The sequence below is a fragment of the Mytilus californianus genome, unplaced genomic scaffold (genome assembly GCF_021869535.1).
Source record: "Mytilus californianus isolate M0D057914Y unplaced genomic scaffold, xbMytCali1.0.p SCAF_15, whole genome shotgun sequence".
Classification (NCBI taxonomy): domain Eukaryota; kingdom Metazoa; phylum Mollusca; class Bivalvia; order Mytilida; family Mytilidae; genus Mytilus; species Mytilus californianus.
Window position 1 is genome coordinate 3250201 of NW_026262637.1, and position 13193 is coordinate 3263393.

General features: G+C 33.6%; 1 protein-coding gene across 2 annotated transcripts; it reads right to left on the reverse strand.

The window, feature by feature from the left end:
* Positions 1 to 5079: 5079 nt before the first annotated feature.
* On the reverse strand, positions 5080 to 13193 carry LOC127725214 (protein fem-1 homolog C-like). 2 transcript variants are annotated; one of them, XM_052232068.1, is made up of 3 exons: positions 13127 to 13193; positions 7427 to 8730; positions 5080 to 6098 (listed from the first exon to the last, which is right to left on the reverse strand). In XM_052232068.1, exons 2-3 carry the CDS (start codon positions 8660 to 8662, stop codon positions 5880 to 5882), a joined length of 1455 nt encoding a protein of 484 aa, XP_052088028.1. In that variant the 5' UTR covers positions 8663 to 8730; positions 13127 to 13193; the 3' UTR covers positions 5080 to 5879. The 2 variants fall into 2 exon arrangements, with proteins under 2 accessions (XP_052088028.1, XP_052088029.1); XM_052232069.1 differs by lacking the exon at positions 5080 to 6098 and having other exon boundaries at positions 6107 to 8730.

Sequence of the window (13193 nt, forward strand, 5' to 3'; positions counted from 1 at the left end):
GGCAACATTTTGGCCAAAGACAAAAGGACAAGCAATAGTTCACAAAACACAACACATAAACTAATTATAATCGGGGTAAACTTAGATGCTCCGGAAGGACCTGTTCCACTAGTGACATCCGCTGTGTTGCTCTCTTAAAAACACATTGGTGAGTTATAAACAGTATTTATAAAATTGAGAATGGAAATGGGGAATGTGTCATGAGACACCAACCCGACCATAGAACAGAAAACAGCAGAAGGTCACCAACAGTTCTTCAATGCAGCGAGAAATTCCCGCACCCGGAGGCGTCCTTCAGCTGGCCCCTAAACAAATATATATACTAGTTCAGTGATAATGAACGCCATACTAAACTCCAAATTGTACACAAGAAACTAAAATTAAAAATAATACAAGACTAACAAAGGCTAGAGGCTCCTGACTTGGGACAGGCGCAAAAATGCGGCGGGGTTAAACATGTTTATGAGATCTCAACCCTCCCCCTATACCTCTGGCCAATGTAGAAAAGTAAACGCATAACAATACGCACATTAAAATTCAGTTCAAGAGAAGTCCGAGTCTGATGTCAGAAGATGTAACCAAAGAAAATAAACAAAATGACAATAATACATAAATAACAACAGACTACTAGCAGTTAACTGACATGCCAGCTCCAGACTTCAATTAAACTGATTGAAAGATTATGTCTTCATCATATGAATATCAGGCACAAACCTTCCCGTTAGGGGTTTAGTATCATACCATCATAACATATATGAGAAGAACATAACCCGTGTCATGACAAGGCAACTTAAAATAGCAGATTGATTAATTTCTTTTGACAAACCCAAAGATATCACCAAAAACAAAAACCAATATCAGTGCATGTAAATCTTCTCACCCTAATGCTTGAACAAATGGGAAAGTTGGAAGAGAAAATAATCTTTTTGTCCGCTTATCGTTTTAAAATATTCGTCTGCAAATTTCTTCTACTTTATTAAGGTATGGGGTATTCAATATACTGTAGCTGGATTAATATTCTTAACTAACTAAAGTTTTGTGGGTTTCGTTTGTAGCGGGATACCACGAGTTAAAATTACTCGACGAAAAACATTAATATGAGTATATTGTGAAACCTCGAAATAAGAAACCATAAAACACTAAAAATATCATATATGTCTCCAACTACGAAGTTATGCCAACAAACAAAAATCCACTGTACGTCTGAAACTATGATGTTTACGACAATGAAATTCAATGGATTCCTATACCAAGGTTTCAATGGGTATATGTTGTCTTGAAATAGGTTGTTTTCAATTGCACTATATAACTGACGCATCCAATGCAAAACCGATCATGTTCAGGTTCTGTCATGCCCTCATTTGTACCATGAACGTCTTCCGTGGATGGATATACGATGTAATAGACGTAAATTTCTTTATCAATATAATCAAAATAAGTAGACATTTAATATCTCTTTATTGGTATTGTTACCAGTCTAATCGTTCCAACACCTAAATACAAACTTCTTAGTGTCCTTGTTTAGTTCTTGAACTGTATTAACACCGCTGCTGAAAGCATTATTCCGTCCCATTTGAATAAATCGCTTTGCTTTTGTTCCATTAAAATTCCAAAATATCTTTAAAAACGAAGCAAACTTCCGTTTTAAAATGTTCCTTTAAAATTCTAATGAATTTAAGGTAAAGTGACTTAATGACACATCGATATCAATTTAGCATTATATGTAGTAACAACATTAGCGGTACCTATTTTACTGCACTCGACAATTAATATCTTTACAGTGATGATCGAGATCAAAATATTTGAAAATCCGAAACCAAATACAAATGATAAAAGCTGGTAAAACAAAAAAGGACCAAACGTAAAGCCAAACCCGGACTATATATATATATATAAATCAGAGATATGCACAAGGAAGATATGTTCCTTAATTATTAATGATTTCGTTATAATAGCAAATTTAAAAAGAAAAAACAAATATGCGTATGTTCATGCTAGTGCCAAATTTCTGGCTACTGGGCTACTGAAACCCTAAGGAATTAATATTCTACCAGCAGAGATATCGACTAGGGGTATCAATTACATTAACGATACTGGTTGGACTGCACCAGATGCACATTTCATCTGTCGAGACCCGATTACAAAGTTTTCATATCAAAAAACAAAACATTTGTCTTGCAGCATGAAGAAGAAAATTCAAAGTTAATTAGAATTTTTAAAAAATGCCTCTGATATTTATCTTTTTATCAGAAGACAATAATGGTAATAGCTGTCCTTTCCTAGATTTAGATATTTAAGTTTCACACGGGAAACTCTACGCTAAAATTTATTGTTAATTTTCCTTTTTTTTGGGCGGTGATGTTCCTTTGGCACTATCTTACGGTGTTTATATATCACAACTCGTTCGCTATGCCCGTGTCTGCTGTGACGTTTTGGATTTCAATGAACGTAATCTATGTATTACTGGTAAATTATTAAGTCAGGGATTTCGTTACCACAAATTACTTAAAACCTTTACTAAATTCTTCCCTAAATATAAAGATTTGGTTTTGAAGTTTGGTTGTACCTGTAGAAAACTTATTTCAAACGGGAAAGCACATCCTAATTTTTACGGAGATGTTGTTTACCGAGCCCGGAAACTTAGAAACGATCCGAGTAAACTTATCAGTCTTTTAAATAAATTTATCATAAAAAGGTTACCGATTCAACACTGTAATTAGAACTTTGAATATTGATTTTGTTATCAGTAAATTAAAAGCAAACTTAATATTATTTGTATATACATATGCATATTCATGGCTATATAATCTGTCGATACCTGTATCTTGGCATTGCACAAGGTCATGTTTTTCTCTGACGGTTTATGACGTCCTTACACTAAATCCATTGGATGTTGGGTGTGTACTGATTGACATTTTAGTCTTAGATGCATGATTTTTTTTATTAGTTGTCATTGGCTTTGAACTAGCTGTCAGTAACTGCGAGAACTTTTAGATCTGTACTTAGTGTCTTTTTGTTGCGGGGATGTATAAGTACCCTGCCACGTCCACTTTGTGTTTTTGTTACTTGTTTTTGCTTTGTATCTATATGATGAGTTAAGCCCTTTTCAACTGATTTTTACATTACTGTCCCAGGTTAGGGGGAGGATTTGGCGGCCGTTAACATGTTTAACCCCGCCATATTCTGTATGTGCCTGTCCCAAGTCAGGAGCCTGTAATTCAGTGGTTGTCGTTTGTTGCTGTATATCATATTTGTTTTTCGTTTATCGTTTTGTACATAAATCGTTAGTTTTCTCTTTTGAATAGTTTTACATTTGTCATTTCGGGTCCTTTTATAGCTGACTTTGCGGTATGGGCTTTGCTCATTGTTGAATGCCGTACGGTGACCTATATTTGTTAATTTCTGTGTCATTTGGTCTCTTGTGGAGGATTGTCTCATTGGCAATCATACCACATCTTCTTAATTTTATAATAACAGTTAACATTATTTTTTATGAAAACGACAACGTCGTGGCAACAAGCAACTTAATCTATTGCCAGGAATTTCTCTAGTATATCTTCATCGATATACTAGTAGTTTTCTTGAACGAATGTCTTACGTGACACCGTTCATTGACAAACACTTTCTTTATACATGTATAATAAATTATGAGGTGGAAATTGCAATCATTGAATTTGTTGACGGTTTGATGAATCAAAATAATGAATTCGTTCGAAAGAAAGATATTTCGATGGATCAAACTCATCATTATTTCGTTTCAGAGAAAAATATTTTTGGGAACTGCTAGATAATGTGATTTTCCACATGTCGCCTACCAAGGTTGCCTACCAAGGTACACATCATATACCATTGTATATGTTAAATCAATAAACAATCATTCGTGTATTGGTCACTACGAGGAGTACCTATAGATCCTTGATTTTGTGATCTCGTGAAGACAGCATCGCCTGTATTAAGCGTATGTATGACAAATTCACTTCTCCTAAGGATTGAGATACAGTCCACACTAACCCATTGACCATGTTATTGATCAGGCCTACGGAAATATCATCACCACCAGCGCATGTTGTCCAGGTGAATGTGTATGTTCCAGCGATAGTAGTAAATATTCCCGTTAAAGTACTGTAGCCATTTCCGACGTTGCACTCGGTTTTATCATAAACCAGTTCCCGTTGTTCTCCGAAAGTTCTAGCGTTAAATGAAGACGATTTGTATGCTGAAAATGCCACACCAGAGGCTGGATGGGTGGTTGGGAGCAAGAGTCTTATATACGATTCTGTGTTTCTAAAATTCAAAACAAGACAAAATAATGCTTGAAAATTGGATATGACGTTCTATATTTCACATATAAAAGGCTTATTTTTACCGTGGTGTTGTTAATCGAGCCCGTTAGTTTAGATACGACCCGTGTAATCCTTTCGATTCTTTAAACAAACTTATTATAACATGTATAAACGGTTACCAACTTAACACTGTAATAATCCTTTGAATGTTGTTTTATCGGTATAGATATTGATTTTGTTATCAATAAATTAAAACATAACTAAATATAATTGCTTTAAAGTTGTGAACATTTACGGTCCTACATTCTGTCGATACAAATGTTTTGCATTGTACAAGATCATGTTTTCTCTTTGACAGTTCCTGACTTCTTTACACTAAATATTTTGGATGTGTACTGATTGATAATTTTGTGTCTTAGATACATGATTTTTTATTAGATATAAGAAAATTTTTGTTGATATTAAATTGGAACTACTTTTCAGTAAATGAAATGGTTCAGACACAAATAAAATAGTTAAGTACTGGTCAAGTAAAGCTCAAGTACAAGTTCAGACTGTTAAGTATGGTTCAGATTGCAGTCGAGTAAAAAAGGCCGATATCTGTACTCGACTGCACTGATTTTAACTCGACCAGTCTGAATTGGAAAAAAGGTCAGTTTCGTTCTATAGATAAAAGTGTGCTATCTGGGCTGGCGATTCAAAGTATAGGTCATCGTACAGGCGTCAAGAACACATCAAACAAAACCCCAACTATGAAAGCTCCGCTATCACAAAATGTGAATAAATACTAACGAGAAACCCAACAGTCTGATTAATGAGAGAAATCAAATCACAAATAAAGTAGTTTACAATGAAAATAGGCTCATTTTCAATGTGTAGCTGTAATGTTTACGTTTTTCATGTGCCAGTTTTCTCTTATCAGTCAGAGTTATGCAGATTGGTTTATTTTAAAGCTGCCGCTACATCATGTTACGATAAATCATGACTGATTTTATCTTTAGGTGTCATTCAAAGACATATGTACGGATTTCGTCGAATATATTCCTTTTTCTATAATATTTACATAATGACCAGTACATAATAATTTGAATATCTGCAGTTCAAGTCATCAATATCTACTCTTACAATGATTAACCAAATATTACCATTTATTTGAAATTTAATTCCTTTATTTATTGTCTTCTGCATGCAAATCGGTACAAAACTTGATACTGCTTTGGAAAGCCGTATACCCATGTTCATCTTTTGAACTTGAAGTTGCCCCACACAGAAGTAATATTCGCACGGCGTCCACAGAAGGAAATGTGGTATATTCATCACTTTCTATTTTTGAAGTATTAGGATTTACTGCTAAATGCAGCAGTGTTTGATTAACAGTTCCTCTGGGATCTAGGTGAACCAGTCGGCACACAAGATTGACGAACTTTTCACGTTGGATTGGATCTGAGACCCTGATACAGGTGGATACAGTGTAACGTTAGTTCCATTAGATACTGTAAATTCAGAAATTATTGCGATGTTTTTATTATTGCGAAAAATGCAACAGGGTTATAATCGCAATAATTTAAACTCGCATTTTGAAATTTTTTATATGAATTAAACAGGATTTTTCTCAATATCGCAAAAATCAAAATCGCATTTTAGTCTGAAATGACAAAATCGCAATAATAAATGCACGCAATAATTTCTGAATTTACAGTACTGGTATTGTTCAATGTCTGCTAAGTTTATTGGGAACACTCTCAGAAACCGCTTTCCGCATTTCATTTGGTTAACTAATAAGTCAATAGTTGCTATCAAATCGTTTATGTCCAGCTAAAAAATAAAAATAATCCATTTGCAAAGCGTACACATTATGTAAAAAGAAAATAAAGGTAATCCATTTGGAAAGTGTACAAATAATATAACGAAGAACAATTCGGTTGATTGCTTATTAAAAAGTAATACCAACCTTAGCTGACTGTGCGGTATGGGCTTGCTTATTGTTGAAGACCGTACGGTGACCTATAGTTGTTAATTTCTGTGTCATTCGGTCTCTTTTGGAGAGTTGTCTCATTGGCAATCATACCACATCTTCTTTTTTTATATTTATAGTGTGTAATAGAAACAGAAAGTTCAGCCATTTGCAAAGCCCACAATAAAATAAAAAAAGAATGTGGCGGGGTCAAACATGTGTGTTAAGTGTAACATCACAATATATGAAAAAAACTGTTATGATTAGTCGGAAAGGGCTGGCCTCGGTGCAGAGCATTACAAACAATCGGTCGACATTTAAAATTAGAGGGGATAGAGATTGCAAAAAACGAGTATGACCCTGTAATATGTTCGTCTGTCTTGTCAATGTTGTCTTAAGTCATATCTGTTTTAGTTTATTTTTATGAGAATCTGGTATTTAATAGCTTCTATAATATAATAATTATATAATGGCTTCTTATTGCTAGTAGTCCTTTGTTATTACTGTAATTTTTCTAGGTTTCTTCTATTACCTTATCTAACATCGGACTCGGACTTCTTTTAAACTGAGTTTTACTGTGCGTATTGCTGTGTTTTTTTTTTTTTTATTTTACAATGGCTAGAGGTATAGGGGGAGGGTTCAGATCTCACAAAACATGTTTAACACCGCCGCATTTTTGCGCCTGTACCAAGCCAGGAACCTCTGGCCTTTGTTAGTCTTGTATGCTTGTTTTAATTTTAGTTCATTTATATGTTTCGGATTTTACTGTGACGTACATTTTCGCTGAACTAGTATACATTGTTTTAAGGGGCCAGCTGAGGACCACCTCCGGCTGCGAGATTTTCTCGCTGTTTTGAAGACACATTGGTGGTCTTCGTCTGTTTTCTGCTCTTTGGTCGGGTTGTTGTTTCTTTGACACATTCCCCGTTTCCTTTCTCAATTTTATCTATTACTTATTCAAAAGATTTTACTATTTAGATTTTGGCATACTTGTATGATTTGAACACCTGTCTATTGTAAAAGACTTTATGTTGATCTCACGATGTCTTTTGGTTATATAAGAATAAAGAGATGTGGTATGATTGCCAATGAGACAACTATCCACCAAAGTTCAAATGAAGTGTATGTCGTTGGGTTGCTGCCTCAGTGAGATTTACTAATTATTTCATTTTATTCATGTATGGTATACCTTGTCCGTTGTAGAACTGTTTTCACATGCACGCTGCATTTCACAAAATGCATATATTACTTTACGAGCAGAATAAATAGAATTTCTGTCTAATGGATCTTCTTCTTTGAACCTTAACCTATATGCATATTTCCATAGATTTATACACGTTTGGTAACAACCGTTTTCTAAATATACTTCTCCACGATACATAATTTCTGAAGATGTATTTACATGATTTTCTCCGTAAATGCGGTAATATTTAAGTAATGCCTGCATGTGAATATCATTTGGATCCGTTAGTTTCTGAACTTCGTCTACCGTCAACAATTCGTTTGCATTCTGAAATACATCTGGATTGTTTGTAATACAATTCAAATGTGTTACCCCAAGGTCTGATTTAGAACGTATTTCTAAAGCTTTCGTCCATACTGTTAAACACTTAGAAATATCATCATCTACATGAAAAGCACCTAATAGGTCATACGCTTCAACTATATATTCTCCCGAGTAAGAACCAATGTTCAACAAATATTCTACTATGGAATCATGGCCTTTATATGCTGCAGTTCTGAGTAAACTTTCTCCATCGTTTACTTTACAATAAATGTCTGCATCATATTTGATTAATACTGTTACTGAATCTAATATATTTTCGTGTACAGCGAAATGTAGAGCGGTATTTCCATAAGAATCCGTAGATTTAACATCCGCGCCATTCCGAAGGAGATACTCGCACAATTCGGAACTTCCTACAGAACTCATTAAACATGTCTGATTCCATATATTTGTTTTGTGTACGTCAGCGCCATTTTCAACTAAATACCGAACAAGGGGGATATTGTTTTCAAAACACGCCGCTCTTAACGGCGTAGATTGGGTATCAGAATATCCATTTATGTCAGCACCGTGCTCAACAAGGAATCGAACGACATCAATTCCATTAACTGGGACGGTCGCACACCATAACGGAGGTGCTTCAATTCTTGTATTTTGTGTAGGTTCTAAGTAAAACCCTCTTTGTTCAATATCGGTGTCGCATTCCGTAATGAGATACTTAACTATGCCTAGTCGGTTATTTAAGCAAGCAAAACATAATGCTGGGTTACTGTTAACCTTGTACGAAACAACTGACTTTCTTTCTTCTCTTGTCATCATGCACAAAGAAGTTATAATCTTATGGGGATTGTCTTCTTCTATACACCTGTGGATTATATTGGCGTATTTAACGACAGTCTCGCTAGCATGCTCGACCATTGTTCTGATATGTTCAAAGTTTGAATTTTACTTATTTTTTTCTCTCTATGACATCTGATTTACCAGCACTGTAATAAAAAATACATAGCTAACAAGTCTGACAAAACTATTATATTCACAACAATGTTTGAAATAAAACATATTCAAATAATGTTTCAATTTTAGAAAAAAAAATCAACATTTTTCAATCTGTTTGTGGTAGTTTTTTTTAGTCCAGTAGCAGTTGGATCGGTGTTGAAATAATTCAAAAGATACGTTTTCAATGTAAAGTTTCAGTATTTGAAGATTTGCCGAGGTGTAAAGTGGTAATTTGATGGTATCATACTGAATTTAATGTGACCATCAAATAAACAACTGACGCCCGCACATCTAAATATATAATGCTGATATCTCCATTCTAATTCCACTGGGAAAAAAACCTTCTAAATCGTATAGTTGGGAATCATTCTAAAGATGTATGTGCTTGCGTACACAGTTTCACATAAACAAGTAGATAAACAAAACGAAAAAGAAGAAAAAAGACTAAGAACGACATTTTTTACCAAATGTAAAATCATATTGGAAGCAAAGCCCGAGAACACAGTTTTTTCAAAGTACACTTTTTTAAGACTATAATCTTTTAATGTTAATTTTAAAACATCGCGACTGCGCTTGCTCAATAATAAAACAGTGTGGTGTACTGCTTTAGGGACAAATTATTTCAAAACTATAGAAAAATTAATCAGCTCAAACTCATAAATAGAAAATTTTATGTTGAGGGGTCTTGAGTTTAGTTTGACAGCTTCAGACATGTTACTTTTTTTCAACTGAACCGAATCACACCTTTAACACTTTAAAATTCTTGACTCAAATTTATTTATAGTGTACTTACTTTTTGAGGCATTAAACAAGAGGAAATAAATAAGAAAGGTGATTAAAAAAAAGTGTAAGTGAATACACTGTCCACACTATAGGGACTATATTTGTTAAGAAAACTAAAAACAAAGGACGATAACTGTGATCCTGGGCCTACTGTTTTGTCCGTGTTGAACATATCCAGTGTTAGTGGACATTTTCGAAAAGTCGTCTACACAGACACTTACACCGACACCGATACCTACACTGACTACAAAAATAGAGGGACCGTATCAAATGTCGACATATACTGACTGAATGACCTCTTAAACTTGGTTGTAGAGGTAAAATTATATTCTGTATTTTGTTTTATATAATTCTTAATTGAAAAAAAAACGAATGCTCTCATTAGTTTTGGATTATTTTAAGTAATGAATTTGTGATCTTCCATCTGTTTTTTTTTATTGTACTGTGTTACGGTAGAATATACAATTGGCAAATTTAATTGTTAGAAAACATTGGGAACATTGTGGAGACTCCCAATGAACAAATTATCTGCCATTAGTGATATCTATGGAACGCCATAGCTGCCTTATATGTACTTATTTCTATATATGCACATACTTGTCTATATATGCACATACTTTTTTCTATATATGCACATACTTTTTCTATATATGCACATACTTGTCTATATATGCACATACTTTATCTATATATGCACATACTTGTCTATATATGCACATACTTTGTCGATATATGCACACACTTTGTCTATATATGCACATACTTTGTTTATATATGCACATACTTTATCTTTATACTTTGTCTATATATGCACATACTTTTTCTTTATACATTTTCTATATATGCACATACTTTTTCTATATATATGCACATACTTGTCTATATATGCACATACTTTATCTATATATGCACATACTTGTCTATATATGCACATACTTGTCTAAATATGCACATACTTTGTCTATATATGCACATACTTTGTCTATATATGCACATACTTTTTTTTTAAATGATCATACCCCCCCCATTTACGGTATAGATCGCAACTTTGACCTTTCATTGTGTTTTGTATTACATGTATTTTATTCAATGTTTAATATACATGTAATACAAAACACAATCCCTGCCCCCCACCCCCCCCCCCCCCCGATAAGAAAATGGTTTTTTTTTATTAAGCAATACATACTAGGTGACACTTAGCTATACATATTTGCATCTTAGTGGGTGTTCCCTGGTTTTAAACAAATATATATGGAATCGAAATGATCATTTAAAAAAAGTATGTGCATATATAGAAAAAGTTAAAAGGAAAAGTATGTGCATATATAGAAAAAGTATAAAGAAAAAGTATAAAGAAAAAGTGTGTGCATATATAGAAAAAGTATAAAGAACTAGAGGCTCTCAAGAGCCTGTGTCGCTCACCTGTATTAACTGATGCTTTGGAAATCATGTAAAATAAGGTTAAAATCATAATTAATAGTATTAGATATTAGATATTATAATGATATCTAAGATAATAACCAAAAACTGCAAAATTTTTGTAAAATTACTAACTCAGGGGCAGCAACCCAACAACGGGTTGTCAGATTCGTCTGAAATTTCAGGGCAGATAAATCTAAATCTGATGATTAGTTTTGCCACCTGTCAGATTTGCTCTAAATGCTTTAGTTTCAGAGATATAAACCAAAAACTGCATTTTACCCCTATGTTCTATTTTTAACCAAGTTGGCCATGATGGTTGGAAAGCGGGGTCATCGGACAAATTTTTTAAACTAGATACCCTAATTATGATTATGGCCAAGTATGGTTAAATTTGTCTCAGTAGTTTCAAAGAAGAAGATTTTTGTAAAAGATTACAAAAATTTACGAAAAATTGTTAAAAATTTACTATTAAGGGCAATAACTCCTAAAGGGGTCGACTGACAATTTTGGTCATGACAACTTATTTGTAGATCTTACTTTGCAGAACATTATTGCTGTTTACAGTTTATCTCTATCTATAATAGTATTCAAGATAATAACCAAAAACTGCAAAATTTCCTTAAAATTACTAATTCAGGGGCAGCAATCCAACAACAGGTTGTCAGATTTGTCTGAAAATTTCAGGGCAGATAGATCTTGACCTGATAATCAGTTTTACCCTAAATGCTTTGGTTTCAGAGATATAAGCCAAAATCTACATTTTACCCCTATGTTCTTTTTTTAGCCATGGCGGCCATCTTGGTTGGTTGGCGGGGTCATCGGACACTTTTTTAAACGAGATACCCTAATGATGATTGTGGCCAAGTTTGGTTAAATTTGGCCCAGTGGTTTCAGAGGAGAAGAATTTTGTAAAAAGCTAACGACGACGACGACGACGACGACGACGGACGCCAAGTGATGGGAAAAACTCACTTGGCCCTTCGGGCCAGGTGAGCTAAAAAAGTATAAAGAAAACGTATGTGCATATATAGACAAAGTATGTACATATTATGTAGACAAAGTATAAAGATAAAGTATGTGCATATATAGACAAAGTATGTGCATATATAGACAAAGTATGTGCATATATAGACAAAGAATGTGCATATATAGACAAGTATGTGCATATATAGATAAAGTATGTGCATATATAGACAAGTATGTGCATATATAGAAAAAGTATGTGCATATATAGAAAAAGTATGTGCATATATAAAAAAGTATGTGCGTATATAGAAAAAGTATGTGCATATATAGACAAGTATGTGCATATATAGAAATAAGTACATATAAGGCAGCTATGGCGTTCAATAGATATCTGTGTAGGCTTAGTTTATCGACGATGTCAGTATCTTATTTCTTAAGAAGCAAGTGTATATTATTATACTTTGAGAATTTTAATGACTGTTCAAGACCTACCTATAATCATGGTAAAAAACCACCTGTCACTAAACCATGAGTACTATGCCCAATATACAAAATAGTTTATATTTGGTTAAGGGTGTTCGATGCAAAAGATGAAGGGCCAAATTCACCAGAATTCGTTTATTCACAGGGTCGAAATACACAATTTTTTAAAAACTACTGGAATTTTAATATCAAATACTATAAATGTTACATTTCTTACTAATTTTTGATATATTTATTTAATGCTAATGACTTCCCAAAATCTACCAAAATTGCAACAAACTTGAGTTCAAATTTGGTGACATGTTCAGAAATACGCAAATTTAGAATGATTACACGCATGAATCTGTCATACTGGGAATTTGATTAAATATTTGAAAATTTTCCGCAAATGGCTTTAGTGTGAACAATATTATATTCAGGGGGGAATTGGTAATTGGTACTATATTTCTTTACAAAACATGTACAATTTGCCATATTTGAACACAATTGTGTTATTTTATGTAAGGCAATTGAAAGCACAGCACTAAATATCATGTTGATGTATGTGAAACTGTGGCAAAATCCAGTTCAGTCTCTTAAATATTTGATTTTCACTGGGGTTTGAACCCAAGAGTGAAACAAATTCACGAGGAAGTGAGACACAGTCCTTATACCTTGTTCTTATAAGGCGAAAATGTTAATGTAAAAAGTCAAATTAATTTTGAAATACTTTGGAGTTCTTGATTTACTTACGTTAACTTTACGCTCCATCATTACAATCGCTAGATGTAAACAAAACACAAACCTATATCACTTCCTG